Source organism: Ranitomeya imitator, chromosome 5 (assembly GCF_032444005.1).
Source record: "Ranitomeya imitator isolate aRanImi1 chromosome 5, aRanImi1.pri, whole genome shotgun sequence".
NCBI lineage: Eukaryota > Metazoa > Chordata > Amphibia > Anura > Dendrobatidae > Ranitomeya > Ranitomeya imitator.
The window spans coordinates 120,290,240-120,317,293 of NC_091286.1; the positions used below are offsets into that span (position 1 = coordinate 120,290,240).

At 41.7% G+C, this 27,054-nt stretch overlaps 1 protein-coding gene across 1 annotated transcript in view; it reads right to left on the reverse strand.

The window, feature by feature from the left end:
* RASGRP3 (RAS guanyl releasing protein 3) overlaps positions 1–27,054 on the reverse strand; it is a 168,886-nt gene that overhangs the window by 61,375 nt on the left and 80,457 nt on the right. Inside the window, exons 10-11 of the mRNA XM_069769109.1 lie at positions 16,745–16,822; positions 15,039–15,152 (exon numbers count right to left, since the gene is read on the reverse strand). Coding sequence (XP_069625210.1) covers positions 15,039–15,152; positions 16,745–16,822 — 192 coding nt within the window. The remainder of the gene's footprint in view (positions 1–15,038; positions 15,153–16,744; positions 16,823–27,054) is intronic.

Here is a 27,054-nt window from a genome sequence, read left to right on the forward strand (position 1 = left end):
AAACCCCTCAGACAGGTTTCTTCAAAGGGAGTCTGCTAATGACAGCCCTCCCCCGTACATAATAAAAGCATTATAGGGGGGGTCTAATGGAAACACAGGCCCTGAGGAGTTAATATTAGAGTTCTGTATATTAACTGTATGTTATACATCATATTGAGGCAAGGAGCTGTGGTACTTTTAGTACCACGAGCAGTTAGATCTGGTTTAGGCCAGTTCTTTGGCGCCGTTTTTAATGGCTTTTCATTGGTCTGTGTGGCTATTGGCGGGCTTTTTAAAGTTATATAAAGCCCTGTTGTTACGGTTTTTCCCCACACAGTGTGTTAAGAAGAAACTGAAGATCCCGCCCTCCCTCCCTTATGCTATGTATTTACCCTGTCGTGATTCATTTATTTGAGGGAAAATCGCCCTTTATTGGGTGGATTGGTTTTATAGTGGTTAAGCTTTGGACATTTTACGAGCTTAATTTATTAAAAGTGGTGTGTTATTTGACTTTAACCCCTTTCTGACATTAGACGTACTATCCCGTCGAGGTGGGGTGGGCCCCTATGACCACCGACGGGATAGTACGTCATATGCGATCGGCAGCGCTCACGGGGGAGAGCGCCGCCGATCGCAGCCGGGTGTCAGCTGCCTATCTCAGCTGACATCCGGCACTATGTGCCAGGAGCGGTCACGGACTGCCCCCGACACATTAACCCCCCACACAAAGCGATCAAAGATGATCGCGATGTGCCGGCGGTACAGGGAAGCATCGCGCAGGGAGGGGGCTCGTTGCTGCGAGGGTCTGCTCACCTCCCTCTCTGCTCCAGGCCCGGATCCAAGATGGCCGCGGCATCCGGGTCCTGCAGGGAGGGAGGTGGCTTACCAAGTGCCTGCTCAGAGCAGGCACTGTGAAGCCTGCAGTGCTCTGAGACAGATCGGTGATCTGACAGAGTGCTGTGCAAACTGTCAGATCATCGATCTGTGATGTCCCCCCCTGGGACAAAATAACAAAAGTTAAAAAAAAAAATTCCAGATGTGTAAAAAAAAAAATAAAAAAAAATATTCCTAAATAATGAAAAAAAATATATATATTATTCCCATAAATACATTTCTTCATCTAAATAAAAAAAAAAACAATAAAAGTGCACATATTTAGTATTGCCGTGTCCGTAACGGCCTGACCTATAAAACTGGCCCACTAGTTAACCCCTTCAGTAAACACCGTAAGAAAAAAAAAAAGGCAAAAAACAACGCATTATTATCATACTGCCAAACAAAAAGTGGAATAACACGCGATCAAAAAGACGTATATAAATAACCATGGTACCGCTGAAAACGTCATCTTGTCCCGCAAAAAGCGAGCCACCATACAGCATCATCAGCAAAAAATTAAAAAAGTTATAGTCCTGAGAATAAAGCGATGCAAAAATAAATATTTTTTCTGTAAAATAGTTTTTATTGTATAAAAGCGCCAAAACATAAAAAAATGATATAAATGAGATATCGCTGTAATCGTACTGACCCGAAGAATAAAACTGCTTTATCAATTTTACCAAACGCGGAACGGTATAAACGCCTCCCCCAAAAGAAATTCATGAATAGCTGGTTTTTGGTCATTCTTCCTCACAAAAATCGGAATAAAAAGCGATCAAAAAATGTCACGTGCCCGAAAATGTTACCAATAAAAACGTCAACTCGTCCCGCAAAAACAAGACCTCACATGACTCTGTGGACCAAAATATGGAAAAATTATAGCTCTCAAAATGTGGTAACACAAAAAATATTTTTTGCAATAAAAAGCGTCTTTCAGTGTGTGACGGCTGCCAATCATAAAAATCCGCTAAAAAACCCGCTATAAAAGTAAATCAAACCCCCCTTCATCACCCCCTTAGTTAGGGAAAAATTAAAAAAATGTATTTATTTCCATTTTCCCATTAGGGCTAGGGTTAGGGTTAGGGCTAGGGTTAGGGCTAGGGTTAGGGCTAGGGTTAGGGTTAGGGCTGGGGTTAGGGCTAGGGTTAGGGTTAGAATTAGGGCTAGGGTTAGGGCTAGGGTTAGAGTTGGAGCTACACTTAGGGTTGGGGCTAAAGTTAGGGTTAGGGTTTAGATTACATGTACAGTTGGGAATAGGGTTGGGATTAGGGTTAGGGGTGTGTCAGGGTTAGAGGTATGGTTAGGGTTACCGTTGGAATTAGGGTTAGGGGTGTGTTTGGATTAGGGTTTCAGTTATAATTCAGTTAGGCAGTCAGGGGCTCTCCAAACACGACATGGCGTCCGATCTCAATTCCAGCCAATTCTGTGTTGAAAAAGTAAAACAGTGCTCCTTCCCTTCCGAGCTCTCCCGTGTGCCCAAACAGGGGTTTACCCCCACATATGGGGTATCAGCGTACTCAGGACAAATAGCACAACAACTTTTGGGGTCCAATTTCTCCTGTTACCCTTGGGAAAATACAAAACTGGGGGCTAAAAAATAATTTTTGTGGGAAAAAAAAGATTTTTTATTTTCACGGCTCTGCGTTATAAACTGTAGTGAAACACTTGGGGGTTCAAAGTTCTCACAACACATCTAGATGAGTTCTCTGGGGGGTCTAGTTTCCAATATGGGGTCACTTGAGGGGGGTTTCTACTGTTTAGGTACATTAGGGGCTCTGCAAACGCAATGTGATGCCTGCAGACTATTCCATCTAAGTCTGCATTCCAAATGGCACTCCTTCCCTTCCGAGCCCTCCCATGCGCCCAAACGGTGGTCCCCCCCACTTATGGGGTATCAGCGCACTCAGGACAAATTGGACAACAACTTTTGGGGTCGAATTTCTCCTCTTACCCTTGGAAAAATACAAAACTGGGGGCTAAAAAATTTTTTGGGGAAAGTTTTTGTTTTTTATTTTCATGGCTCTGCGTTACAAACTGTAGTGAAACACTTGGGGGCTCAAAGCTCTAACAACACATCTAGATGAGTTCCTTAGGGTGTCTAGTTTCCAAAATGGTGTCACTTGTGGGGGGTTTCTACTGTTTAGGTACATTAGGGGCTCTGCAAACGCAATGTGACACCTGCAGACCATTCCATCTAAGTCTGCATTCCAAATGGCGCTCCTTCCCTTCCAAGCCCTCCCATGCGCCCAAACAGTGGTTCCCCCCACTTTTGGGGTATCAGCGCACTCAAGACAAATTGGACAACAAATTTTTGGGTCCGATTGCTCCTGTTACCCTCGGGAAAATACAAAACTGGGGGCTAAAAAATAATTTTTGTGGGAAAAAATTTTTGTTTTATTTTTACGGCTCTGCATTATAAACTTCTGTGAAGCCCTTGGTGGGTCAAAGTGCTCACCACACATCTAGATAAGTTCCTTAGGCGGTCTACTTTCCAAAATGGTGTCACTTGTGGGGGGTTTCTACTGTTTAGGTACATTAGGGGCTCTGCAAATGCAATGTGACACCTGCAGACCATTCCATCTAAGTCTGCATTCCAAATGGCGCTCCTTCCCTTCCGAGCCCTCCCATGCGCCCAAACAGTGGTTCCCCCCACATATTGTGTATAATCGCACTCAGGACAAATTGGTCAACAAATTTTGGGGTCCAATTTCTCCTGTTACCCTCGGGAAAATACAAAACTGGGGGCTAAAAAAATAATTTTTGTGGGAAAAAATTTTTGTTTTATTTTTACAGTTCTGCATTATAAACTTCTGTGAAGCACTTGGTGGGTCAAAGTGCTCACCACACCTCTCGATAAGTTCCTTAGGGGGTCTACTTTCCAAAATGGTGTCACTTGTGGGGGGTGTCAATGTTTAGGCACATCAGTGGCTCTCCAAACGCAACATGGCGTCCCATCTCAATTCCTGTAAATTTTGCATTGAAAAGTCAAACGGCGCTCCTTCCCTTCCGAGCTCTCCCATGCGCCCAAACAGTGGTTTACCCCCACATATGGGGTATCAGCGTACTCAGGACAAATTGTACAACAACTTTTGGGGTCTAATTTCTTCTCTTACCCTTGGGAAAATAAAAAATTGAGGGCGAAAAGATAATTTTTGTGAAAAAATGATGTTTTATTTTTAAGGTTCTGCATTATAAACTTCTGTGAAGCACTTGGTGGGTCAAAGTGCTCACCACACCTCTAGATAAGTTCCTTAGGGGGTCTACTTTCCAAAATGGTGTCACTTGTGGGGGGTTTCAATGTTTAGGCACATCAGGGGCTCTCCAAACGCAACATGGTGTCCCATCTCGATTCCAGTCAATTTTGCATTGAAAAGTCAAATGGCGCTCCTTCGCTTCCGAGCTCTGTCATGCGCCCAAACAGTGGTTTACCCCCACATATGGGGTATCGATGTACTCAGGACAAATTGTACAACAACTTTTGGGGTCCATTTTCTCCTCTTACCCTTGGTAAAATAAAACAAATTGGAGCTGAAGTAAATTTTTTGTGAAAAAAAGTTAAATGTTCATTTTTATTTAAACATTCCAAAAATTCCTGTGAAGCACCAGAAGGGTTAATAAACTTCTTGAATATGGTTTTGAGCACCATGAGATGTGCAGTTTTTAGAATGGTGTCACACTTGGGTATTTTCTATCATATAGACCCCTCAAAATGACTTCAAATGAGATGTGGTCCCTAAAAAAAAATGGTGTTGTAAAAATGAGAAACTGCTGGTCAACTTTTAACCTTTATAACTCCCTAACAAAAAAAATTTTGGTTCCAAATTGTGCTGATGTAAAGTAGACATGTGAGAAATATTACTTATTAAGTATTTTGTGCGACATATCTCTGTGATTTAATTGCATAAAAATTCAAAGTTGGAAAATTGCGAAATTTTCATAATTTTCGCCAAATTTCCGTTTTTTTCACAAATAAACACAGGTACTATCAAATAATTTTTACCACTATCATGAAGTACAATATGTCACGAGAAAACAATGTCAGAATCACTGGGATCCGTTGAAGCGTTCCAGAGTTATAACCTCATAAAGGGACAGTGGTCAGAATTGTAAAAATTGGCCCGGTCATTAACGTGCAAACCACCCTTGGGGGTAAAGGGGTTAAGTAACCCAAAATAAATATTATGGCCATTTCTTCCAAACTATGTCTGGTCTTTTATTTGAATGAATGGGTCTTATGTTGCCATGTAAGGAGACATACTTTCTGCTCACGGTTCCCTCTTGAAGAAACAAGTTTATTGTTGTAATGTTGTGTGATGTAATGTAAATAGTGATGTGCATTAAAGGTGTTAGCTGTATTAATAAGATGTGTAGTTTGATCATAGGGACAGTTGGAGTTAATGTTTGCGACTAGCCCAGAATGTGAGGGGCTGAGTTGCAGGGAAAGTGACAAATTCCTGTCAGACAGTCTGACAGGCCTGGAGTGCACAACAAGTGGACCTAAGGGTCCAAGGTGAGCAGTGCCATATTCTGCCCCTAAGTAATAGGAGTTTGAAGTAAAAGGGATAGTGAGATCCAAAGCAGAAATAACTAAGAGACAGAGGGACCTTCCGTACACAGGTCATGGGATAGGATGCCAAGTCACATGGTCCCGGTCTATTACTCTTGAAATTAACAGGCCTAGGCAGGACTGAGTACTTGAGACGGGTAAAATGTCCCAGGTGGGAGTTCCATAGCATCTGTCGTATCAGTCATACTGGCACTCTAAAGGGAAAAGGACCACATAACTGACTAAGCAGGACTGTAGGGTGAAAGCTTGGTTGTGGTGAAGTAGCGAGAAACAGCAGATTCAGAGGACCAGTGGAAAGAGTTGTAGCAGGAAAGAAACTGTGTGGAAAATGCTTTGAGTTGTAAAGGACTGTGTATCTGCCATCTTGCCTACCAAGTTCCCGTTCAGTAAAAAGTTTATTTTTGAATGGTAGTCTCCTTCATTGAACTATAAAACATCTGGTACTGGCAAACCAGTAGCGTCTGTTAGATACGGCCTACACAGGCATAACGCCCCAACAGCACAAGTCCACACAGTCAGCCAGGACCCCCAACTTCATGTAACGTGCTGGGGCGCAACAGATGAGTACCTCACCCTCCTAGTGCCCAACTACATTAGCACAAAATGACTGTTCAAATCAAGCATCCATGTTCACTGCACCCTACGTGTGGCCAATCATTTACGTGCACCTTCCCACGTACTTGTTTTAATTCAATCCATACCTTCCTCCCTTAATTGACAGCTCTGTCTCTCCATAAGCCGAGAGAAGAGCTAGATGGAAAACAGGTAGGTGGGAGGGTGCACTGAACTGGTTGCATGAAGAGTGCCATGAGCGCCTGCGCTTGATTTGAGCAGTCATATTGTGCTGACAAACCTCCTTCAATATCTGTATTGGTTAATACAATACTTTCATTTTCTAGTAAGTTTTTAGAGAACTATGAGACCAATTCTTAAAAACGTTTAAGTTGTGTTGTGCAACAATTGTGCGACTTTGGACATCAGTCAGTTTGAATCACGGTGGTACTGGGGTGGAGCCAGAGCGGGACTGGGTCCTGGCCACACATGCCCATCAAATTCATCAAAAATGTCAGTGTTTTGTATGCTAGCAGTGTTACTTCAATCTCTGAAGTACTATTTCTTGTATGGTGTATGGATATGCATGGCACAGAGGACAAATTAATCAAGTGGTATGCAACTCTTAAAGGAAACCTGTCACTAGTTTTCTAGCTTATAAACCCTTCCCATCACTTTTAAAATCATGTAAATCTGGTTCCTACAACCCCTTTATATACTCATCCCTGCATTCCTCTGAAAAATGCCACCTCGTCTAAGTGGAAGTGGATGGCGTGTCCATGTGAAGTCTGCGCCTGCCCATTACAAGACATTGTGCTGCCAGCCTCTGATTCCACGACGCAAGACTTTGAGCACTGTGTGAATGGTGTAAAGATGTCATCCTCTCCCATCCAGATAGAAGAAGTGGCACGTGAAGGGACCAAGGAGGCGCTGATCGCAATTTTGATTCGCCCATCAGACCGTACCACACATTTTAAATGCTTTGCCGTGCATTTTTAAAATACTTTTTTAGAGGCACATACAGTGGCTTCTGAAAGAATTCATCACTCCCTTTTATCTATTTTGTTACATTACAACCTGTGCTTAAATATTTTTGTAATCTGATTTGTGTGTGATTCATCAGCACTAAATAGTCTAAGTTGGTGAAGTGAAGTGAGGAAAATATAAGCATAAATTAAATTTATGAGATAAAATAACTAAAAATTGACATGTGTATATGTTTTCACTCCTTTTGCGATGAAGCCCCTATAAATTTCGGGTGCAAGCATAAGTCACATGCTTAGCAAAAGGAAGTTCACCTGTGTACAATCTAACTGCCACATGGTCTGTCAGTATATACACACCTTTTCTGAAAGGCCACTGCAACACCATTAAGCAAGAGGCACCAGTAACCAAACAATACCATGAAGACCTAGGAAATCTCCAAACAAGTCAGGGAGAAAGTTGTTGAGAAGTACAAGTCAGGGTTGGGTTATTAAAAAAAAAACAATCTCTGATGATCCCCCAGAGCTCCATCAAATCGATTATCATCAAATGGAAAGAACATGGTACCACAACAAACCTGCCAAGAGAGGGCTGTTCACCAAATCTGTCAGCCCGGGCATGGAGAGCATTATTCAGAGAGGAAGCACAGACACTAAAGGTAACCCTAAAGGAGCTGCAGAGTTCCCAAGCATAGACTGGAGTATCTGTCCATATGACCACAATAAACCGTATACTCCATAGAGGTGGCCTTTATGGAAAAATGACCAGAAAAAAGACTTTACTTACATAAATAAATTGTAAGGCTCGTTTTGAGTATGCCAAAATACATGTCCCCAAATGTATGGAGGAAGCTGCTGTTGTCATATGAGACCAAAATTGAACTTTTTTGGCCACCAATGTAAAATCTATGTCTTGCGCCAAACCAACACAACTCATTCCTCCAAGAACAGCATCCCCATAGTGATATACAGTGGTGGCAGCATCATGCTGTTGGGATGTTTTACGGCAGAAGGGTCCTTGTCAAGGGGGAAGATGGATGGTAATACAGTGATATTCTTGAGCAAAACCTGTTCCAGTCTGTCAGTGATTTGAGACTCGGTCAGAGGTTCACTTTCCAACAAGACAATGACCTAAAGCATAGTGCTAAAACAACACTCGAGTGGTTTAAGGGGAACCATGTAACTATTCTGAAGTGGCCTAGTCAAAGCCCAGACCTTAATCCAATTGAGAATCTGTGGTCGACTTGAAGATTTCTGTTCACCAGAGAAAACCAATCATTTGACTTGAAGGAGCAGGAGCAGTTTTGTCTTGAGGAATGGGCAAAAATCCCCGTGGCAAGATATAGAAAGCTCATAAAGACTTATCCAAAGCAGCTTGCAGCTGTAATTGTTGCAAAAGGAGGCTCTACAAAGCACTGACTTTAGGGGGATAATTCTTATGCACGTTGAAGTTTTCAGTTATTTTGTCCTATTTGTTGTTTGCTTTACAATAAAAAGAAAAGCAAATGTTCACAGTTGTAGGCATGTACTGTACAAGAACTGATTCAAACCCTCAAAAAAGAACTGTGAAATTCCAGGTTGTGAGGTAGCAAAACAAAGCAAATGCCAAGGGGGGTAAATACATTCGCAAACCACTGTATGAGGATATAAACGGGTTGTAGGAACCCCATTCACATGATCTTAAAGATGATGAGCATGGTTTATAAGCCATAGAACTAGTGACAGGTTAAATTAATTTGTTGTCATGTACTGCAGCAAGACTGGCATAGTGTGATGAATTTTGAGTTTTTCCATTCCTTTTATTCTTCTGGGAATGCACAGTCGGTGCCGACAGTGTCAGGATTTGCAGGGATGCACCCTATTGACATGGAAATGGATAGGCCTCACTTGCCAATTTTATCTTACACTTAAAGGAGATATAACAGAGGAACAGAACAATTCAGTCTCCGAGAAAATCTACTCCAACAAGGTTACACTAAATCCCACATGTCAGGAGAGCTGACCTGTCCTCTTAGCATAGAAGGAATTGTTAATAACACCAAGAATGAACACCAGGCCATAACATATGAAAAAATACAAACTTTATTTTGAACATATCTAAAACCATATACCACACATAAAATTATGGAGCAACCAAAATACAGAGACAACCGACAGGTATGACTGGAACAGTGGCAAAGAACTATATATATATAAAGGAGTAACCTTCCAATCAATCATATAGTGCGTATATACACACCCGCAAGAAAAAAAAAAAAAATCCTGCAGGTGTAGCCAGTAGTATCCCCAATGCAGCGGTCATAGATGACAATGGCCAAAGATTATTTAAATAGAATATAAGAAATATGTATGTATTAATGTTAAATATATTAAAAGACTAATAGGGAATAAATATATCTTAGCAACAAGTGCAATGTCACCGACAGCCGCAGCATCATGGACAACCACCGTGCAGTCACCAAAATGTTCACAGTACATATAGAGGAAGGACCATAGTTACCAAATGTAAGCCACCAGTCAGGGACCCACGACACCCGACGCGCGTTTCGCTGAGGAAAGCTTCGTCCTGGACGATTGATTGGAAGGTTACTCCTTTTATATATATATATATAGTTCTTTGCCACTGTTCCAGTCATACCTGTCGGTTGTCTCTGTATTTTGGTTGCTCCATAATTTTATGTGTGGTATATGGTTTTAGATATGTTCAAAATAAAGTTTGTATTTTTTCATATGTTATGGCCTGGTGTTCAGTCTTGGTGTTAGTAATAATTATCACTTGGCTTAATTTTGATTAAAGGCGATATTATAGGTGTTAATAATAGAAGGAATTGTGTTAAAGGTGCAGAAGAAGTTTAGTTGTTGAATAAATATTTGTTTCCTCTGCCAAATGTAATGCATTTAGTGTGCGCCAAATATTCATGTAATAGAATTAAACATGGAAATTATAATAATATACTGTCAACCCTTAATTGTGAACATTTTCCGTCAGCTACGGGAAAATAAATGATTAGAATATTCTCTTAGATTTATTTTAAGCATTAAAACATAATGTTCTCCGCCATGCTTTAATACAGTGTGACTTTCAGGAACTCCGAGGTTGGTAACATTAAGGCATTATTTTATAGACTAGAAAGCACTATGGTTAATTGCTAATTAATTAGTAGATGCTGGAGCCGAGAAATGGAACATTTACAATGCTTAAAAAATATTCTTTTATAGTGAGTACTAGAACAAAGAACCAGTTTATGTGGAGGTATTATTATTGCTCAGACTGACTGAACAATAGTAAGCTTTATATCTTGGTGTGAGGAGTTGACCATAAAACATTACAGACCATCCTGACCCTTGAACATATTGTACATCGCATTTTTATCTTTTTATTGGGTGATGTTCTTTTATAACTGATTGCAAAAGAAAACATTTAAAAAGTTTTATTTCTACAAGTAAGTATTAGTTAAGCTATTTGTGTAAGGCCTCCTTCACAAGTCAGTGTCTCTGGTACGTGGGGTGACAGTTTTCACACGTACCGGAGACACTTAAACACGTAGACCCATTCACATCTATGGGTCTTCGCTCATGTCAGTGTGTTTCCACAGACACGTTGACATGTCCATTTTTTGCCAATAGCACGGTCCGTATTATGTCCCGCACAAATACACACTGATGACACACAGATGACGTCCGTGTATCATCAGTGTGACACGTACCGGTGTCTGGGAAAAGCAGTACAGTTAGTGCTGTTCCCAGACGCCAGGTGCTGAATCCAGCTCCTATGATAGTCGCCTTGCCTCCCTGTGATCAGCGAGACCAGATGACTCTGATGATAGTTGTAGTCAGCACACACTGCCTGAGAATAGCGCTAACTACAAGTCTCATCATTGTTGCCTGGTCTCACTGCGATCAGTGCGGCAAAGGCGACGCTGAGGAGACTTGCAGTCTGTTTCTCGCACGTATTAAATAAATAAGAAACTTCTCTTGCTGTGAGAGGTGACATCAGTAAGGTTACCACAGTTCGTAGGTCATTTCACACAGAGCTTAACATGGAAACCGCTGCCTGTGACCCACGCTAACTTTAATTATGTCACTGCTCGTCACTGCAGCTGCGTTCTAATGCTAAGCTCAGTGTGCTCTGGGTGGCGTGCTGAGCAGCCACATTACTGATGTCACCGCTCACCAAACCTGATGTAGCAGAGTTGGGGATCGTCTTGGGACCTCATCATTATGGATTTACAGCAGATAGGTGAGGATTACTTAGATTTTTTTTTTTTTTAAATGTAGGATAATAAATGAGTAAAAGAAGGCAATTGTTGGTGAGCATTTATTTCAATTAAAATACTTTTCTCTATGTGTATCTTTATTATTGATTTTAACTATGGGGTTAGTATTGTAGGTGTCTGATAGACACCTCTCCATTACTAACCTCTGGACTTGATGTCAGCAGACATAAAATAGCTGGCAACAACCGCAAAACTATTACCCCACTTGCCAATGCACCAGGGCAAGTGGGAAGAGCTGAGGCAAAGACCAGGTTTAGCCCATCTAATGTATGTGCCATTTCTGGGGCGGCTGAGGGCTGATGTTCTTAGTCTGGGAGGGGCCAATATATATATGGCCCCTTCCCAGCCTATTAATATCAGCTCGCAGCTGTCTGTTAGGCCTTTGCTGGTTAGTAAAATTAGGGGGGCTCACATCATTTTTCTCAGTCCCTCCTGTTCACTAACCAGTAAAGGTTAAGCAGACAGTTATGAGCTGTTATTAATAAGCTGGGAACCTTTATGGCTTTTAGCTCCTTTCCAGAGTAATAACAACAGCCCTCAGCTGTCGGCTTTCCTTTGCTGGTTAGGAATATTAAGGGGGACCCCATGACTTTTTTTTATTTAATTTATTTATTCAATACAAGTGATACTCAGACAGCGGTTGCTGACTACAAGTCTGATTGTGCTGATCACAGGGAGACCAGGCAACGATGATGTGCGCTATTCCCAGGTGGCATGTCCTGACTACAAGTGTGATCAGCGTTGCCTCATCTCATCGTTTGAAGGGAGAACAAGCTGCATCTGGGAACAACGCTAACTGTAATGCTTTTTCCCAGACACCGGTACGTGTCACAGAGGCCTATGGGGAGTGCATTATACTATATAGAGTCTGTCTATGGGAAGTGCATTATACTATAGAGGTCTATAGAGGCCTATGAGGAGTGCGTTATACTATATGGAAGCCTATGGGGAGTATATTATACTATATAGAGGTCTATATAGTATAATGTATATATGCCTATGGGAAGTGCATTATACTATATTGAGGACTATGGGGAGTGCATTATACTATGTGGAGGCTATTTAGGGGGCCATCATACAGTGTGGGGATTACAGTGAGAGAGCCATCATACAGTGTGGGAGATAATGGGGGTCTTTGTACAGTGTGGGGGCCATTATACAGTGTTGGAGCCATCAAACAGTTTGTGGCTACTAAGGGGTTAGTATATTGTGTGGGGAGTACAATACTGTGAGAGGGCATTATACTATGTATAAGAGAGCATTATACTGTGTAGAGGGGAGCTATGTAGGGGGAGACTCAGGGCATTATTAAATGTAAAGTGGGCACTTATGCTGTAGGGGAACTCAGGTTATTATGACTGTCAAAGGGGCACACAGAGGGCATTATTACTTTCTAGGAGGCAAAATAAGGGCACTGTTCTACGACACTTGCACATGGCATTGCTATATTCTAGAGGTTTGTTTTGCCATTTAGAGGGCAAACAGTTCCACACAGCAGCACAGTAATAGAGACATGATGGCAGCGGCTCAGCATTGGGGTATTAGCAGGATGAGAAGTTTGTGCAGGTTGGGAATAGATGGAGATGGTACTGGAAATGTGAAGGAATGTGTCTGTTGCAATCTCTACTGGCTGAAGAAGTTGTCATGTCAGTCTGGCCAAGAGGGAAAAGACGGGAAAAGTGAACAATTCCATCAGAAAGAGCGTCAGGTGTAAGTCACCATCTATAACTGTGCTGTAATCTCTTACATGGTCTGTAGGACTGGTATCTACCACTGACTACATGGTGGTAATAACAATGTTGGTCTTTGTATAGAGATTATATACAGCAACAGTGCCGTCAACTGATGAGATTCTTCTACATCCACTAATAGGGTGCGTCACCCAGTTGTAATCAAGGTTACCTGGTTAGGGGCCCACTCAGAAGCTTTGCCCCCCCCCCCGAACCAAAACCCTAGCTACGCCTCTGCGTTTGAGCCTATGTTTAGTGGCTCCATCAGGGCATACGCAAAATGGGATTCAGGCGTTTATGCTGGCAGGCCTACTGACTATATCTGATACAGACAGAGTCACAGTGTGCTTTGAGCAACATCATTTTCAGCCGTACACACCTGTTGAAGTGACCTATGTCTTCCCATCCTCCATATATGGGCAAAAATGGTGTTTAACAGAGCACACTGTTACTCTGTCTGCATTATTATAGTCAATGGCTGAGTCAGCACATGCTCCCAAAACCCATTTTGTGGGAGGTTTGGACATAAGATCCAAAGAAGCTAATGAACATAGAGTCAAACGTGATGTAAACCCTGCCTTACAGTTTATCTATAATTATGTACTTCCCCTTTGGTTAAAACACAGGTAGAAATTTATTTTAGGAGAATAGAGATACAAACCAATTATTTTCTTCTATCCCCCATCCTCTGGAATTCTTTGCCCCAACACGTCTGACTATCAACCACATTCGGATCCTTCAGACGGAACATGAAAACCCATCTCTTCAGGAAAGCCTACAGCCTGCACTGACCCCGCTGCCTCCTCACCACTACCGGAGCTACCGCCTCATCAACCCCGGAGTTCCTGCAACCCCCCAACCTACTGTCTCCTTCCCCACCATCCTGAAGAATGTAAGCCCACAAGGGCAGGATCCTCGCCCCTCTGTATTAGTCTGTTATTGTTAATCTGCTTACTGTAAGTGATATCTGTAATTTGTATGTAACCCTTCTCATGTACAGCACCATGGAATCAATTGTTCTATATAAATAAATAAATAATAATAATTTTCTAATTTCCATTCCATGAAAGAAAAATAATGTATTCCTTTTTTCCACGTTAAAATATTGGGCTCTACTGACATGTCCCATAGGGGATAATTACACCATATTTTTGACCAACAGTTGTGGTATTAAAGTTTTTATAAAAATTATGTTTATTACAGATGCAATCCAGATACAGTCCTTAATCTGTCCGTTTTTAACACTGCAATGCATTGGAAAAGCTTTTTTTGGTATATGAGAAAATCACTTATGAATCACTGATAGCTAAAACTGAAACACTAACCAAATAATCTGCCTGAAAATCTGATCCTGAACACTGATGAAAATTGGTTGTAAGAAAAATCACTGATGTCTGAATGATGCCTAAGATCTCATGTGCACATGAAAATTGCCGACAGCTCCATAAAATGGAATCGTAGGGAGCCTGATTGCTAACACAAGGCCTTGACATGTCAAGTTGGTATAAAGCAATGTGGTCTGGGTCTCTGTCTCCCCTACAAAATAACCTACATTTGCCATGTGACTGAGTTGTGAATGAAGGTGTAAAGGATGGATTCCGAGAAGGACTGTTGGGACATTGGTGCTGGGACTAAAGGGGATACTAGTACTCTCAGCAAGAGCAAGTATTGAAACTTTAATCACAATAGTAATGGGAAGACATATTATTTTGGCAATAGACTGAATTTATATAATAGAGGAGATTGAGTAACACTAGTTTATGGGCATGGCACTAACAAAATAGTATGGGTACTGTTGTATCAGCTATGTGTGATGAATAAATAGGTTCATTTTACGTGACTCCTGCTGCCAGGTTTGGACTTGTAGAAAAAAGACCACTCTAAAAAACCTTTAAATTTCAGTGGTATCTTCTAAAAGTAAAGCGGTCCTGCTAACTCTCAACACTGCAGAATATTCTGATCCCCATTATAGTATCCGCTTTGCTTGGGACTCTCAATTTATAAATGTGAAATAAACAGTTGTTCAAAATGAGACTTGTAAAGAAAAGAACTGCGCAATGACAAGTGATCTTACCTCCACTAATTTCCTTATATGTTTGTTGATAATTGTAGGGTCAGGTTTTGACGTCACACCAGAAGCCCAGTCAAGTGGTACATCAGGTTTATTAGGAGTTGTAGGGGAAGTTGGCTGTGATGATATAAATAACCACAGATATTATTAGTGTTTGAAAACAGAAATTGCAGATGAATTAAGGGTTAAATAAATCCTTTAAAGCGAACCTGTCATCAGGATTTTGCTAAGTAAACTACAGTGTCAGGTTGGCGCCGTCATACTGATTAAAATGATATCTGGGTTGAAGAAATCTGTCTTGTGGTTCTCGTTTAATTTGTGTTTGCAGTTTTGAGTTAACGAAATGCTAGTGCTCCGGGTTGGGTCTTTTTTTACATCATCATTCTAAGCTTAAGTAACAGGTCACTGAACCTTCAGTGACCTGCCTCCTATTTTAAATACCACTCCAACACATTTAATATGGTGGTGTTAAAAAAATGTTTTGCTTAAAAAAAATGGCGCCAGCGCATGGACAGCATTTATCAGCACACGGGTCTATCAGCAAGCAATGCTCTCAGTCTGCGCATGCGCAGCCCATTGTGTTCCGAAAGCCAGTGCTGAAGCACACAAAAGAAGAGGAAATCGTTGCCACTGTACATAGCACTGGTTCTCAGAACACAGTGGGCAGCGCATGCGCAGATTGAGAGCATGGCTTGCCAATAGATGCTACTGCGCATCTGCCGGCGCCATTATGTTGAAGCAAATTTTTTTTTGAAGACAATAATATTTAAGGTGCAAGAGTAGTATTTAAAATAGGAGGCAGGTCACTGAAAGCTCATTTACACCCAGAATAATGATGATGAGGCCAGAACATCAAAAAAGACCTCGCTCACAGGCACCCCTGGAGCACAAGCATCTAATTAACTCAAAACTGCAAACACAGATTAAACAAGAAGCACAAGATGGATTTCTTCACCCCAGGTATCATTATAATCAGTATAACAGCACCAAACTGACAATGCCTTTAGTTTACTTAGCAAAATCCTGGTGATGGGCTCACTTTAAGGGTATGAAGGACTAGTATAATGAAAAGCTAAATGGATGTTCAGATTCTAACAATATTTTTTAAACATTTTCATCTGTCCACCACATATGTCATGATCAGTATATCCCAGCAGTCAGACTGGAACAAAAGAACAGGAGACCAAATGTCCCCTATGTTCGACTTTTATTGGCAAACCCCATAGACAGTGAATGGAGGAGATCTGTGGGGGGGCCAAAGGGTCAAAGTCATCACCAACATACCAGGCATCATCTATCCTGTGGTCTTATTTTCAAGAAATTTTCTTATTGTCAGCATAGGTAGCACTCCAATTTACATTCATATACAGAAAAGATATAGGCAATGAACATATATGATATATGTATGTTGATGAAATATAAGCACTCTGAAATTGGATGCCACTCAACTATAGACTTGTAAGACATCGGACTGCAGTCAGATGAGATCTGTGAGCAGTCCGATTTCCGTGGACTCACAGTATGGAGAAATTTTGTTCACCATCTTCTCCTCACAGTCACATCCGAGATAATCGAATCACACTATGCTGACACTCGGATCCAAACTCTGTTTAGTGTTTGATCAGAGTGTCTTTTTCATAATTGGCCCAGATATCTCAGATGAAAAAATCTATGGCAATCTGACTATAGCCTGTAAAGAGGTTTCTTACCGATTTTGGATTCCGAGGCTCAAGCACCAATGAAAGTTTATAAATATCGTCTTCTGTATGGTATAAATCAAGGGATAACTGAAAATAAAAGGAAAAATATGTCAAACATTGTGTCGGACCCCTCACTGATCCAATATTATCGCTCAAGAGAACCTTTTTGAAACTAAAAAAAAATAAATTCTGAAAGTGATGATATTCATTACACAAAGCAAAATATTCAGAGCAAAAGCCAGAAGTTTACTAAGGGTAAGAATAAGGGCCAGTATTTGTTCAGACATCGGGTTTAAAGACGGAGTGTATTTTACAAGATTCATAGTAGAAATCTCGTTCTTGGAATTCTTCCCTGGATGTGCCAAGGATAAACTCCATTTTATCCTTGTGCTGGTTCCATGGTAGATTTGTGGCCTTTTCATAAAATGCAAATAGAATAAGCACAATAGTTTTTTTAGGGTTATTTTTTACAGCGCACATTTTTTTTTGGAAGCATGTGAATGGAGCAAGAAAAAAATCCAATTAATTCGCATTGGGTGTAGAAGTTTCCAGATCCAGATTATGAATCCATAACCTAAAATCTCATGCAAATTTCAAAATTATGGCAATGTTTTGTACAAAGCCTTAGTAGTAATGATTTTAAAGGAATTTAAGGCTGTTAGGAGTCAGGTTCCTGCTGCTGCACAGGGGGAATCTCGAACCATGTCTGCCATTCCACATCAACTGCAGTGGAGCCTGCTCAGCAGAGACGTCAGTCCCAGTGTCTCACCCAGTCTGATACTCTGCAAAGGGTTACTGCTGCCTTTCCATGCTCTGCTGTTATAACCTGCACTGGTCAGCCGCGAGCAGGCTTTTCAGGGACTAAGTCATGCTTTGCACACACAGAGCATGCCCACGGGAGGATCTCTCATTGGAGGTCGGGGGTCACAGGCTCCGGCCCTGTAGCAGCTCCCATTGGACCACTAGGAAGGTCCTTGTCTGCTGCACCTATAAAAGTCTCAACCTGTGTTGTGAGCTTTGCTACTTGGTGGTCATGTCTGCATGTGATTAGGGTTGGCTGAAATAAGCCCCTAGAATACCGGCACCTCCGGTGAGGAGTTGTTTGTGTGCTATGCTGACTGCATGACCACTCTTTGCTTTGCTCAGTTAGGTAGCTGTGATCCTCTGTGAGGTTAACAGGGCACAGCGTTTTCATATCTTTGTGATTCTGTGAAGTTAACAGAGTTCGCTTATACCGCCATATAGTGCCGCCAATTACTTTGCAGCAGATATCTCTGCACGGTGGACCCCAGGCTGAGAACGCACCTTGTTGTTTCCTTCCTTTACTCGGTGCGTTCCGCTAGCCCTAACAGTGGCGGTGTTAATGTAGACTTGCAGAGATCGGGATGTTTTCATGGACAGGAGGCAGATCAAGGGTTAACAAATTTATTTGACAGTTGAAAACTCCACACAGGGAGGAAGTGGATATGGGAGGCAAGGATTATAGCGATATGGGTGTTGGAAGGGAGAACCAGGTAAACAAGTATAAGGTGTATGTTCAGGAGGGAAAAGAAGAGTACAATTATCAGTCTGTCGGCTTCTTGATTGCAGCATCTCGGTTTCCAACAGTGGCACCGACAACAGTGGCATGTGATGTCTTGCAGTTGTCCTGGTTAGGCAGAGATCCGGTCCCCTGATGCAGATGGAGAGTCTTTGTAACACTAAGCAAGCTCCAGTACCCATGGTTTCCTCGTACTGGTCTCAGTTTGCTATACGGTATTGCCGGAGCATGGCTCTACTCCGCAGCACAGGCGGGAAAGGGATCGGCACATACTGGCTCAGTCACTGGTACAAGGCTAGGCAGCACACAGGCAGCAGTCACAGGTCTCACGTGTGAGTAACCTCCCGGCATGGGGAACGTAGAAGGAGTAGCTGTCTGATGTCTGCGAGTGGTGGACACAGTTACAAGGATTGTGCTAGGTGGGCCTACGCTTACAGGATGCACCATTACAAAGGCCTGTACCTCACCCTGCTGCGAGCTCTGTCTTCCCGCTTTTGTCCCGCTCACAGTCCTTTTTATCACTGACCTGTCCCCTGCTGACAAGTCCAAAGGTCGGTCCATGCCAGAAAAATCTCCCCCGTGCAACAGTGGTGACAGTCCCAACAGTTCCAGAACTGGCCCAAGAGAGGTACCCCCAAACCGGTTTATCTTCTTACATGAAGTCGCAAGCTTATCCAAACCTACATGCTAAGAAAAGCTCCAAGCATACTATTTATAGTTGCCATAAACTCACATTCAACAGGCAGAAGTCAATATTGTATCCTTTTGGCATCCATCTGGCAAGTATACACCCATACACCATTTATATAAATGTATAGTCATGGCTGAAGGGAAGTAGGCAAACATTACATCACCAAACACAATGCAAAGCATTGGAAATAGTGATTTAGGCTATGTGCCCACGTTGCAGAAATGCTGCGGAAATGTCCGCAGCATTTCCGCAACTCCCTGCCGCAGGTAAAACGCATGCGGAATTCGTATGCATTTTCCCGCAAAATACAAGCTTTTTGCAAGCGTTTTTAGCTTGCAGAATGCTTGCACTTTTACAAGCGATTTAAAGCATCACTTGGAAAAGTGATTGACAGGCCTATGCAGCATCAATAGTAAAAGATAGAATGTTAAAAATAATTTAAAAAAAATAAAAAATATGGTTATTTTCACCTTCCGACAGCCCCCGATCTACTCAGCGGCGCTCCCGGTACGTTCCGTTCCCAGGGATGCTTTGCACGAAGGACCTTTGTGACGTCACGGTGATTCGCGCAATGCATCCTTGGGAACCGAAGCCACTGCGTGCACCGCTGAGAGGCGGGAGGACTTTGGGGGCCACCAGAAGGTAAGTATATCCCTATTTTTTATTTGAATTCTTTTTTCTTACATGAATATTGTACCCAGGGCCTGAAGGAGAGTCTCCTCTCCTCCGGACCCTGGGTACCATCTGCACATGAAGCACTCACTTTATACATGCGTAAAGTGAGCTTTTCAATGCAATCCTATGGCGTCGGAAACGCCGCGATTCCGCAGAAATAATGGACACCCTGCAGATTTTACCGCTTTGCGATTCCACAGCCGGAAAAACCGCAGCATGGGCACAGAAACTGCGGAATCCCATAGGATTGCATGGGAATGCATTTTTAAGCGTTTTTAAGCATTTCCACTGCTGCAAAAACAAAGCGGAAATGCATAAAAAACGCAACATGGGCACACAGCCTTAAAGTATGTTGCTACTAGAATCTAAGGAGTCTGTTCTATGAGTCTTGTTTTGGTGAATGCTAGGAGAGCGTCTCCTTGTGCTAATTGTAAAGTTTGGTGGAGGAGGGGTAATGCTATTGGGTTCCAGAAGTTGGCCTAAGGGCTCATACTCACTTGCGTGAAATACGGTGATGTCTTGCATGGTAACACCCGCTCTGCCGTTGGCACTTGGGAGCGGAGCGTGCAGCTCCATGTATTGCTATGCAGCTGCATGCTCCGCTCTGGAGTACCGGCGGCAGAGCCGGGTTTTAACATACGAGACTCGGCCGTATTTCATGCAAGTGAGTATGAGCCCTATGCCCCATGGTTTCAGTGAGGGAAAATCTTATTGCCATAGTATACCAAGACATTTTGAACATTTCTAAGCTTCCAACTTTCTGTGAGCAGTTTATCTGTTCTGACATGACTGTGCCCCAGTGCATAAAGGCATAGTTTGGTGAGTTTGATGTAGAAGACTTGACTGAGCCACACTGAGCACTGACCTCAACCCCATCCATCAGGTTTTTAAATAAATAAAATGGAAATTGCGTGCCAGGCAATCTCATTTGACATCAGGAGTTGTTTTTTTCTCAAAAATGCTCTTCTGGGTAAATGTGCAAAAATCCCTATAGACCCATCTGAAAATCTTGTGGAAAGCTTCCCATGAAGAGTTGGAGCTGTTAATGGGGACCAACCCCATAACTCCATGCCTATAAGTTTTGAATGAAATTTCATAAAAACTCAGATAGCTGTAATGGGTAGTTGACCTCAATCCTTTTGTTCATATAGTATATCCCCAGGTCACAGCAGTTTAACTTCCTACTGCACCTGCTCTCAGGTTTTCGTCTTATTAACATTCTAGGTCAGGTTTCCCTTAAAGGGAAGGTGCCACCAGTTTACTTGTAGTTTGTTTTTTGTGAAATTAAGCTTAAAATAGTAATTAAAATGTTTCAATGCAATGCTAGCACTGTTTGCAAACATTTCTATATGAAAAATATTATGTTTTCTTATAAATATATATATTTACCACTAGGGGGAGCATTTTCTGTTTTAGACCTAAAGCAGCTATAGTAAGACTTACTAGCTTTACTGTTAGAGGGAAAATTGGGGCAGTAAACGCACAAAAAACGCACCTAAAATGCATCAAAAACGCGTCAAAAGCGTGAAAAAAACGCATGCGAATTTCTGGCAGAAATGTCCGGTTTTTGTCAGGAAAATTTCTGCAAGAAATCCTGACGTGTGCACATACCCTTAAACTCCTATAACACACAAAATATGTTTCAAATGCATTCAAAACTTGGTTATAACAGCATGTTATGCTACATTACATTGATTTATTAATTACCTACAAACGCAGTACCTTCCCTTTAACATAGCAAGGCAGCCATTTTAATGTAATACCAGTGATTACTTTCCTAGACAGAATATGATTTGGTAATTAGAAATGTGTGAACTGATAAGTAACACAGGTCTGTGACTAAAAAGCTGTTTGATTATTTTCACCTAATTTCCATGTATTTTGGTGTGCTGAAAATGAAAAAATATTGAAAAAACCCTGGACGTCAGGATTTACCACAAAATGCAAAATTCTCTTCAAATTTAGTATAGTTTTCTCAATTTTTGATTTATTAAGTAATTCATAAAATCACTTCCGAGAGATGGGGAATGCTTCTAATACTTGGTCGCCAAGTTTCCAAGCCTCTTGGAGGCAAAATTGAAGGAAGGTGTGTTCGTCGCACCAGACATTAGGAGGCTTATAACTGATAAAGAGTTTGTCAATACCATGACGCATCCTCAAAAAGAAGGGTGGATTGCATTTAAAGAGGTCGTAGAGAAATTTTTAGGCAATAACAAAGACCCTGACTACAAAAAAAACCGTCGGACGAATGCTGAAAGCATTTCAAGCTTTAGGCTGCCTGATGAGTTTGAAAGTCCATTTCCTCCATTCCCACCTTGACTACTTTCCTGAAAATTTGGGAGCTGTGAGTGAAGAGCAAGGTGAATGATTCCACCAGGACATTAAACAGATGGAAAGAAGATACCTGGGAAGATGGAGCATTATAATGGTGGCAGACTACTGTTGGACGCTTCAGAGAGACATTACAGATGCTACTCACAAGCGTAAATGTACCAAAAGGAGCCTCACAGGGAAGAAGAATCGATTTTAGTGTGTGTTAGGCTACTTTCACACATCAGGTTTTCAGTGCCAGGCTAAATCCGGCGAATGTTGGAAAAACTGGATCCAGCGCAGATTGTGAAAAACTGATGCGACGGATCCGTTTTTTTGACGGATCCGGCTAGCATATCTAGATTATTGGATTAAAAAAAAAATTTCAAGCATGCTCAGTTTAAAAAACTGGATCAGGTGGCCGGATCTGCCTTTTTCCGGATCCAGGACCTTCCGGCTCCCATAGGCTTCCATTCTAGCAAACAGCCAGAAGCGCCGGTCTTTTTTGCCAGAGACAAAAAACGTTGCTCTGGACGTTTTTTCAAGAAACCGGAAGCGGCACATTTGCGAAAACCAGACGAAACGCAATGTCATCCGGTACAATCCGGCACTAATACAAGTCTATGGGAAAAAACCTGATCCTGGCAACATTTGCCTGATCCAGTTTTTTGAAAATTATCCGGATTTAGCCTGACACTGAAAACCTGATGTGTGAAAGTAGCCTAAGTGAGCTCATTGCAGTTAAAAAATGATTTTCATGAAACATTTGTAATAAAAAATTAATTTTATGAGTCTATTTTCATTTATTTTGAGGTATTGTCTTATTTAACATAGTTACTTAAATTGTCAGAAAATGTGATGTCCTATGACAAAACGGAGGTCATTTTCAGATTCAGCGCATTTAAAAACATAAAGATTACGTGAATAACCAAAACATTTCTTGAAAAAATTTTTTTTGCAGACCTGTGTAATTAATCAAATTTGTCACAAATTTCTTGAAAATTTTGGATTCACAAAAATCCAAATTTTTCAGGATTCCATTCTTTAAAAACCAGCAAAAGACTGGGCAACTCTTTTGAGAGCCTGGTAGGGGTTAAAAGATTATAATGGTATCAACCACTAAGGACTCTCAATTTTTAATATTTTTCCAGCTAATGGCTAACACAATACAAGGATATATTTTTCCAGTATTAAAAGATTATACTCACCTGCCTTTGTCCAGCTCCTAAGATGTCCTGTTACTCGCTCCCTCTGGTCTTTGGAGTTTTTGGTGCTGAGTAAAGGTACCTTTACACATAAGGATTTCGTTAACAATATCGTTGCAACGTCACGCTTTTTGTGACGTAGCAACGATCCTGCTAACGATCTCGTTATGTGTGACAGCAACCAACGATCAGGCCCCTGCTGGGAGATTGTTGGTCATTGGGGAATGATCATGACCTTTTTTTGGTCGCTGATCACCCGCTGTCATCGCTGGATCGGCGTGTGTGATGCCGATCCAGCAATGTGTTCACTTGTAACCAGGGTAAATATTGGGTTACTAAGCGCAGGGCCGCGCTTAGTAACCCGATATTTACCCTGGTTACCATTGTAAAAGTTAAAAAAAAAAACACTACATACTCACATTCCGATGTCTGTCACGTCCCCCGCCGTCAACTTCTCCGCACTGACTGTCAGCGCCAGCCGTAAAGCACAGCGGTGACGTCACCGCTGTGCTCTGCTTTACGGCCGGCGCTGACACAGTCATTGCGGGAAGCTGACGGCGGTCGACATGACAGACATCGGAATGTGAGTATGTAGTGTTTTTTTTTTTCTTTACTTTTACAATGGTAACCAGGGTAAATATCGGGTTACTAAGCGCGGCCCTACACTTAGTAACCCGATGTTTACCCTGGTTACCCGGGGACTTCGGCATCGTTGAAGACAGTTTCAACGATGTCGAAGTCGTTCCCTTGATCGTTGGTCGCTGGAGAGAGCTGTCTGTGTGACAGCTCCCCAGCGACCACACAACGACTTACCAACGATCACGGCCAGGTCGTATCGCTGGTCGTGATCGTTGGTAAGTCGTTTAGTATAACGGTACCTTAAGACTCATGTATGAGCGCAATGCACTTAAATGACTTAATCCAATTTATTCTGCCAGGTTTTTTATTGAGAAAGTACCAGTCAATAGTTTGGACACACCTGTTTATGTAATGGTTTTCCTTATTCTTATTGGGTTACCATAAGTATGCCTTCAAGGTTTTGCTGCCTTCAGTCTGAATTTTCAATGTGCACATTAAAATAAGAATAGGGAAAATCATTACATAGATAGGTGTGTTTAAACTTTTAACTAGGACTGTGCTATGACATTTTGCTTTATTTTCTCTATTCCCAGAGAACCCTTTAAGATTTAGATTGATTGGATGCTCATACTATCAATTAAAAAGACGTGTTTTCTACAACTACTAAATAATGGTTCTTCAAACCCAAATCTCAATTCATATACAGTTAGGGCCAGAAATATTTGGACAGTGACACAATTTTCGCGAGTTGGGCTCTGCATGCCACCACATTGGATTTGAAATGAAACCTCTACAACAGAATTCAAGTGCAGATTGTAACGTTTAATTTGAAGGGTTGAACAAAAATATCTGATAGAAAATGTAGGAATTGTACACATTTCTTTACAAACACTCCACATTTTAGGAGGTCAAAAGTAATTGGACAAATAAACATAACCCAAACAAAATATTTTTATTTTCAATATTTTGTTGCAAATCCTTTGGAGGCAATCACTGCCTTAAGTCTGGAACACCAAAAACAGGCAAAGATGCTTACCTGTCTAAACAGGCCTCAATACAAATGCACAAGCAGGGTGCAGCGGACCCAAACAAAATAGCAAATGCACAGGTGCGATACCTAATGAAACAGCCAGCCTTCAATAAGGGTTTGGCCGTGTGGTACACCAATGCACTAAGATAAAATACTCTGTATGTGGCGTGTTCACACAAGGAATACAAAGCGTCTGGCTGCAGCCTATTAATGACGCCATATGGCGGGCTGCCCAGTGCTAAAATGCATCCCGTGTGAACAGAGGCCACAGTGTACAGAACAATTCGGGCCCAGCTGCACCCTGCAAAAAATATACGTGCAAAAAAACATATAAATATATGTAAGGTCTTAGTTGATATTAGGGCCATAATACGCTTTGTATTCCTTGTGTGAACCCATGGACATCACCAAACGCTGGGTTTCCTCCTTCTTAATGCTTTGCCAGGCCTTTACAGCCGCAGCCTTCAGGTCTTGCTTGTTTGTGGGTCTTTCCGTCTTAAGTCTGGATTTGAGCAAGTGAAATGCATGCTCAATTGGGTTTAGATCTGGAGATTGACTTGGCCATTGCAGAATGTTCCACTTTTTGGCACTCATGAACTCCTGGGTAGCTTTGGCTGTATGCTTGGGGTCATTGTCCATCTGTACTATGAAGCGCCGTCCAATCAACTTTGCAGCATTTGGCTGAATCTGGGCTGAAAGTATATCCCGGTACACTTCAGAATTCATCCGGCTACTCTTGTCTGCTCTTATGTCATCAATAAACACAAGTGACCCAGTGCCATTGAAAGCCATGCATGCCCATGCCATCACGTTGCCTCCACCATGTTTTACAGAGGATGTGGTGTGCCTTGGATCATGTGCCGTTCCCTTTCTTCTCCAAACTTTTTTTTCTTCCCATCATTCTGGTACAGGTTGATCTTTGTCTCATCTGTCCATAGAATACTTTTCCAGAACTGAGCTGGCTTCTTGAGGTGTTTTTCTGCAAATTTATCTCTGGCCTGTCTATTTTTGGTATTGATGAATGGTTTGCATCTAGATGTGAACCCTTTGTATTTACTGTCATGGAGTCTTCTCTTTACTGTTGACTTAGAGACAGATACACCTACTTCACTGAGAGTGTTCTGGACTTCAGTTGATGTTGTGAACGGGTTCTTCTTCACCAAATTAAGTATGCGGCGATCATCCACCACTGTTGTCATCCATGGACGTCCAGGCCTTTTTGAGTTCCCAAGCTCACCAGTCAATTCCTTTTTTCTCAGAATGTACCCAACTGTTGATTTTGCTACTCCAAGCATGTCTGCTATCTCTCTGATGGATTTTTTCTTTTTTTTCAGCCTCAGGATGTTCTGCTTCACCTCAATTGAGAGTTCCTTTGACCGCATGTTGTCTGCTCACAGCAACAGCTTCCAAATGCAAAACCACACACCTGGAATCCACCTCTGACCTTTTAACTACTTCATTGCTTACAGGTTAACGAGGGAGACGCCTTCAGAGTTAATTGCAGCCCTTAGAGTCCATTGTCCAATTACTTTTGGTCCCTTGAAAAAGAGGACCCTATGCATTACAGAGCTATGATTCCTAAACCCTTTCTCCGATTTGGATGTGGAAACTATCATATTGCAGCTGGGAGTGTGCACTTTCAGCCCATATTATATATATAATTGTATTTCTGAACATGTTTTTGTAAACAGCTAAAATAACAAAACTTGTGTCACTGTCCAAATATTTCTGGCCCTAACTGTAAAATAACCTCTCTCAATGTCAGGCAGCAGAGTCTCAGCGCTGGGATCGTAAGGGTGAGTAAAGCCCAGTTTGATTTTTTTAAACAAACTTCAGACATGGGAGAAAGGTTTTTCCAAAAATGGAAAACACATTTATAAAGAAATCTCTCAATAAGATCACCCCTCCCTAAACAGCATATACTGAACAGGCATGCTGATTTTTGAAAAGTAAATCCATTAACACCTTTATATCTTCTATCTGTTGCTGCATTACCAGGTAGTTATCATTTTAATTGCTCTGGTTGTGGCACAGCACTTACAGAGCAACTGCCTCCCAAGGTTATTTATCTGACCAGCACAAGCCTCTTTAGCTTATAGCTCACAGGGAGTGATCAGTCTAACTACAGAGGCTGGTACTGTGTTGGGAAACAACCTCAGGTGGCAAAGGCTCGTTAAGTGCTCTATCGTGTACATAGCACTTAACATGCATTATTTTCATGTACATGAAAGCGTTAACTATTAGAAGATATAAAGATGAAATTTCAAACATCTACATGCCTATATAGGT